General features: G+C 61.8%; 3 protein-coding genes across 3 annotated transcripts; 2 read left to right on the forward strand and 1 right to left on the reverse strand.

Annotated features, from left to right (window-relative positions):
* The first annotated feature begins 783 nt into the window (after window positions 1-783).
* On the forward strand, window positions 784-1,557 carry LOC139025112 (uncharacterized). Its single transcript, XM_070440166.1, has one exon. The coding sequence runs from the start codon at window positions 784-786 to the stop codon at window positions 1,555-1,557; it is 774 nt and encodes a 257-aa protein (XP_070296267.1).
* A 675-nt stretch (window positions 1,558-2,232) lies between these two features.
* Window positions 2,233-4,499, reverse strand: LOC139025113 (uncharacterized; the record flags this gene model as incomplete). The annotated part of the gene is made up of 2 exons (XM_070440167.1): window positions 2,233-4,171; window positions 4,216-4,499. Coding segments are annotated over 2 exons (2,223 nt in total), but the record flags the coding sequence as incomplete, so codon positions are not given.
* LOC139025114 (uncharacterized) lies at window positions 4,499-4,963 on the forward strand. Its single transcript, XM_070440168.1, has one exon. It carries the CDS (start codon window positions 4,499-4,501, stop codon window positions 4,961-4,963), a length of 465 nt encoding a protein of 154 aa, XP_070296269.1.
* Window positions 4,964-6,290: the final 1,327 nt, after the last annotated feature.

The following is a 6,290-nucleotide window of genomic DNA, read 5'->3' on the forward strand; positions in this document are numbered from 1 at the left end:
TTGTATTTTCCAATGCCATATAGAGACCGTGTTGCACATTCACAGCCTGGTAGGAGCAGACTGATCACTGCATTCACCACAAAACAAGCAATTCAAAGCACCTGAACTCAGACTCTTCTAGCTGTGAAAATTCCCCAGTCTGAATTCATCCCTACCCTCCTCTCCTAATCTGTGTGATTGACGTGCGGTTCAGTGTGAAATCAGGAGCCAAACGGAGAGATTCCATTGAACAAAAGAAAAAAAGATCAGTGTACACAAATGAGCTCAGTATAGATGCAGGATGAAATGGGACATAAAAGGAACTGGATGAGAAGAGGCAGAGGCATACCCAAAGGGGGCACATGGGCACGTGCCCCTTCAGATTTGTCCTGCTTTATATATATATATTGTTGTTGTTGTTTCTTTGTAATGCTACTAGCCACCTATAGCAATTTTATAAGGTTGGCTTTAGCTAGCCCAGATAGGTTCCCCATCTCCCAATCTCATAACTAGCTACCAAGAAGACATATCAATCTATCAACCAAGCTAGAGGAACTTGTCTAACTATCTTAGCTGGCATGCCTGCTGGCAAGATTGGTCGACTTTAGAAAAGCAAGCAATTACTAAATGTACTGAATAAGACTCACATTCCTTTCCATCTTTTACCCGGATTTTAGCAGAGAAGYATATTTAGTTTCTTTAAAAAATAACCACCAGTCAAAAGGATACAGATAGCTCAAAAGATATGCTGAGATATGAAGAAAAATATACATCATTTTTTACATAGAATGAAGCATAATGATTATGGCTCATTGCAGGAAAAAGCTGTTTCAGGTGTTTGAAAAGGGCAAAATGCAGCTATCCAGCTATCCTCACCTCTGTACCACCCCCCAGCTATCCTCACCTCTGTACCACCCCCAGCTATCCCTCACCTCTGTACCACCCCCCAGCTATCCTCACCTCTGTACCACCCCCCAGCTATCCTCACCTTCTGTACCACCCCCCCAGCTATCCTCACCGCCGTACCACCTCCCAGCTATCCTCACCTCCGTACCACCCCCAGCTATCCCACCTCCTGACCACCCCCAGCTATCCCCACCTCCGACCACCCCCCAGCTATCCCCACCTCCTGACCACCCCCCAGCTATCCCCAACTCCAGACCACCCCCCAGCTATCCCCACCTCCGGACCACCCCCCAGCTATCCCCACCTCCGGACCACCCAGCTATCCCCCACCTCCGGACCACCCCCCAGCTATCCCCAACTCCTGACCACCCCAGCTATCCCCACCTCCGGACCACCCCCCAGCTATCCCCACCTCCGGACCACCCCCCAGCTATCCCCACCTCCGGACCACCCAGCTATCCCCACCTCCGGACCACCCCCAGCTATCCCCACCTCCGGACCACCCAGCTATCCCCACCTCCGGACCACCCCCAGCTATCCCACCTCCGGACACCCACCAGCTATCCCCACCTCCGGACCACCCAGCTATCCCCACCTCCGGACACACCCCCAGCTATCCCCACCTCCGGACCACCCCCCAGCTATCCCCACCTCCGGACCACCCCCAGTTAACCCCACCTCCGGACCACCCAGCTATCCTCACCTCCGGACCACCCCAGTTATCCCCACCTCCGGACCACCCCAGTTATCCCCACGTAGAGGTATTGGATCCATACCTCATAGAAGTTGGAAAGAAGTGAAGAAAGAGTCTTTGTGTTCTTTTAAGTGCTGTCATTAGGGCAGACACTTTGATCTGTTTCTTCAAAGCTGCTACAGTGAACAGTGTGTGTGTGTGTGTGTGTGTGTGTGTGTGTGTGTGTGTGTGTGTGTTGTGTGTGTGTGTGTGTGTGTGTGTGTGTGTGTGTGTGTGTGTGTGTGTGTGTGTGGTGTGTGTGTGTGTTGTTGAGAACAGGTGTGTTTCATTGAACAATCAGTGCTTTATTCTTTATCCTGGCAGCAAGAGATTTGGGTTCTGATACTAGCCGTGCTCCGGATGTATTATCGTGGTGTGTGTGTGTGTGTGGTGTGTGTGTGTGTGTGTGTGTGTGTGTGTGTGTGGAGAGATTTGGGGTACATGCTGTATCATACCTCCCTCTGTGTTCCATCTGGAGTAAAGAAGTACATCTATACTCCAAACAGCCTGCAGTATGTCCAGCCAGGTCACCTGTGATACAAGTCAGTATTAGGCGTCCATCCATGTCTGAGGACGTTGGGAGATGACGTTACCTTCAAGTAGGTTTCGGTTTGCTATGGCGGAGTGGACAGGGAAGGCGGAGTGGACAGGGAAGGCGGAGTGGGCGGGATGGGGAGTGGCGGGGATGGCGGAGTGGACGGGGATGGCGGAGTGGACTGGGGATGGGGATGGCGAGGGACGGGGATGGCGGAGTGGACGGTGGATGGCGGAGTGGACGGGGATGGGGATGGCGGAGGGGACGGGGATGGCGGAGTGGACGGGGATGGCGGAGTGGACGGGGATGGCGGAGTGGACGGGATGGCGGAGTGGACGGGGACGGGGATGGCGGAGTGGACGGGGATGGCGGAGTGGACGGGGATGGCGGAGTGGGACGGGATGGGCGGAGTGGACGGGATGGGGATGGCGAGTGGACAGGGGGCGGAGTGGACGGGGATGGCGGAGTGGACGGGGAAGGCGGATGGACGGGGATGGCGGAGTGGACGGGGGACGGCGGGAGTGGACGGGGATGGCGGAGTGGACGGGGAAGGCGGAGTGGACGGGGACGGCGGAGTGGACGGGGACGGGATGGCGGAGTGGACGGGGACGGCGGAGTGGAACGGGGACGGCGGAGTGGACGGCGGAGTGGACGGGGATGGCAGAGTGGACGGGAAGGCGGAGTGGACGGGACGGGGATGGCGGAGTGGACGGAGGATGGCGGAGTGGACGGGGACGGGGATGGCGGAGTGGACGGGGAAGGCGGAGTGGACGGGAAGGCGGAGTGGCGGGAGGGCGGGAGGGATTGCGGAGTGTACGGGGAAGGCGGAGTGGACGGGGACGGCGGAGTGGACGGGGAAGGCGGAGTGGACGGGAACGGCGGAGTGGACGGGGACGGGGATGGCGGAGTGGACGGGGATGGCGGAGTGGACGGGGCTTGGGATGGCGAGTGGCGGGATGGCGGAGTGGACGGGGATGGCGGAGTGGACGGGGACGGATGGGGAGTGGACGGGATGGCGGAGTGGACGGGGACGGGGATGGCGAGTGGACGGGGATGGCGGAGTGGACGGGGATGGCGGAGTGGACGGGGAAGGCGGAGTGGACGGGGACGGGATGGCGGAGTGGACGCGGGATGCGGAGTGGACGGGGAGGCGGAGTGGACGGGGAAGCGGAGTGGACGGGGACGGGGATGGCGGAGTGACGGGGAAGGCGGAGTGGACGGGAAGGCAGAGTGGACGGGGACGGGATGGCGGAGTGGACGGGGAAGGCGGAGTGGACGGGGATGGCAGAGTTGGACGGGGACGGGGATGGCGGAGTGGACGGGGAAGGCGGAGTGGACGGGGATGCGCGAGTGACGGGGATGGCGGAGTGGACGGGGATGGGGATGGCGGAGTGGACGGGGACGGGGATGGCGGAGTGGACGGGGAAGGCGGAGTGGAGGGAATGGCAGAGTGGACGGGGAAGCGGAGTGGGCGGGGACGGGGATCGGCGGAGTGGACGGGGATGGCGGAGTGGACGGGGATGGCGGAGTGACGGGAAGCGGAGTGGACGGGATGGCGGAGTGGCGGGGAAGGCGGAGTGGACGATGGCGGAGGTGGACGGGATGGCGGAGTGGACGGGGATGGGGAAGGCGGAGTGGACGGGGACGGGGATGGCGGAGTGGACGGGGACGGGTGGCGGAGTGGACGGGGAAGGCGGAGTGGACGGGGAAGGCGGAGTGGACGGGGATGGCGGAGTGGACGGGGATTGCGGAGTGTACGGGGAGGCGGAGTGGACGGGGACGGCGGAGTGGACGGGGAAGGCGGAGTGGACGGGAACGGCGGAGTGGACGGGACGGGGATGGCGGAGTGGACGGGGATGGCGGAGTGGACGGGGGCTTGGGATGGCGGGTGAGACGGGGATGGCGGAGTGACGGGGATGGCGAGTGGACGGGGAAGGCGGAGTGGACGGAGGGACGAGGGACGGGATGGCGGAGTGGACGGGGAGGCGGAACAGGTGGAACGGGGAAGGCGGAGTGGACGGGGACGGGGATGGCGGAGTGGCGGACGGGGATGGCGATGGACGGGAAGGCGGAGTGACGGGAAGGAGAGTGGACGGGGACGGGGATGGCGGAGTGGACGGGGAAGGCGGAGTGGACGGGGCATGGCAGAGTGGACGGGGACGGGGATGGCGGAGTGGACGGGGAAGGCGGAGGGACGGGGGATGGCGGAGTGGACGGGATGGGGATGGCGGAGTGGACGGGGACGGGGATGGCGGGAGTGGACGGGGAAGGCGGAGTGGACGGGGAAGGCAGAGTGGACGGGAAGGCGGAGTGGACGGGGACGGGGATCGCGGGAGTGGACGGGGATGTGCGAGGACGGGGATGGCGGAGTGGACGGGGATGGGGACGGGGATGCGGAGTGGACGGGAATGGCGGAGTGGGGACGGCGGATGGGGAAGGCGGAGTGTGACGGGTGGAGGAGGCGGAGTGGACGGGGACAGGATGGCGGAGTGGACGGCGATGGCGGATCGAGTGGACGGGATTGGCGGAGTGACGGGGATGGCGGAGTGGACGGGGACGGGGATGGCGGAGTGGACGGGGAGGGCGGAGTGGGACGGGGAAGGCGGAGTGGACGGGGACGGGGATGGCGGAGTGGACGGGGACGGGGATGGCGGATGTGGACGGGAATGGCGGAGTGGACGGGATGGCGGAGTGGACGGCGGGATGGCGGAGTGGACGGGGAGGCGGAGTGGACGGGGATGGCGGAGTGGACGGGGATGGGGAAGGCGGAGTGGACGGGGACGGGGATGGCGGAGTGGGAGGCGGAGTGAGACGAGGGATGGCGGAGTGGACGGGATGGCGGAGTGGACGGGGATGGCGGAGTGGACGGGGATGGCGGGTGGACGGGACGGGATGGCGGAGTGGACGGGGACGGGGATGGCGGAGTGGACGGGGAAGGCGAGGTGGACGGGGATGGCGGAGTGGACGGGGATGGCGGAGTGGACGGGGATGGCGAGTGGACGGGGAGTGGACGGGGATCGTGGCGGGACGGGGATGGCGGAGTGGACGGGGACGGGGATGGCGGAGTGGGGGACGGGGAGGCGGAGTGGACGGGGATGGCGGGAAAGTGGAGCGGGGGACGGGGACGGAGGCGGAGTGGACGGGGATGCGGAGTGGACGGGGATGGCGGACGTGGACGGGGAAGGCGTGGACGGGACCGGGGGAATGGGACGGAGGGGACGGGATGGCGGGAGTGGACGGGGATGGCGAGTGGACGGGGATGGCGGAGTGGACGGGGAACGGGGACGGCGGAGTGGACTGGGACGGGGATGGCGGAGTGGACGGGTGGCGAGTGGACGGGGAAGGCGGAGTGGACGGGGAAGGCGGAGTGGACGGGACGGGGACGGGGATGCGGAGTGGACCGGTGGCGGATGGACGGGGAAGGCGGAAGTGGACGGGGAAGGCGGAGTGGACGGGATGGGGATGGCGGAGTGGACGGGGAAGGCGGAGTGGACGGGGATGGCGGAGTGGACGGGGATGGCGGATGGATGTAAGCGTCTACCTCTGATTCCAAATGTTGTAAGTTTGAATCCAGCGATAGAAAGTTGTTTTGTGATTTTTGTTTTAAGTCCATACCAAACCTTAACCCTAACCTTAACCATTCAGAGTTAATGCCTAACCTTAACCATTCAGAGTTAATGCCTAACCTTAACCAATTGGGAGAAAAATGCCTGAACTTAAACACTTCACAACGTTGACATTTGAAGTTTGAGAAACATGGATGAAGGTGTAATTCTGACGTGAGACTGTGAGAGCTCGCATGGGGGCTGATCGTATCTCCACTGGGTTTTGGGACTCTTCGAGAGATTATGAAACACAGAGAGTAAGAGAAAGGGGGGTGTAGAGAGAGGGTGTGAAAGAGAGAGAATATTATGAAACCATACTATCAGATCCGGAGCGGTCTAATTAGGGAGTTGGAAGTTGACTCAACAGACCCCTTGCAGAGAAAGAGCCTGATTTGAACTAATTACACAGCTGCTCAGAGCGAGAGAGAAAAAGAGCTACTCTCCTCATACTCCTAGTATCCCTCTGGCTAATTCTGTCTGAGAATATTAAGTCTCTGTTCCTTCTCTGGCCGGGTCATCCAGAGAATACTGT

Source organism: Salvelinus sp. IW2-2015, unplaced genomic scaffold (genome assembly GCF_002910315.2).
Source record: "Salvelinus sp. IW2-2015 unplaced genomic scaffold, ASM291031v2 Un_scaffold2275, whole genome shotgun sequence".
In the NCBI taxonomy this organism is placed as follows: Eukaryota; Metazoa; Chordata; class Actinopteri; order Salmoniformes; family Salmonidae; genus Salvelinus; species Salvelinus sp. IW2-2015.

Bases quoted from the DNA above. Each gene is read 5' to 3' on its own strand.
- LOC139025112 (XM_070440166.1), top strand. From the start codon at position 784: ATGGCTCATTGCAGGAAAAAGCTGTTTCAGGTGTTTGAAAAGGGCAAA.
- LOC139025114 (XM_070440168.1), top strand. From the start codon at position 4,499: ATGTGCGAGGACGGGGATGGCGGAGTGGACGGGGATGGGGACGGGGAT.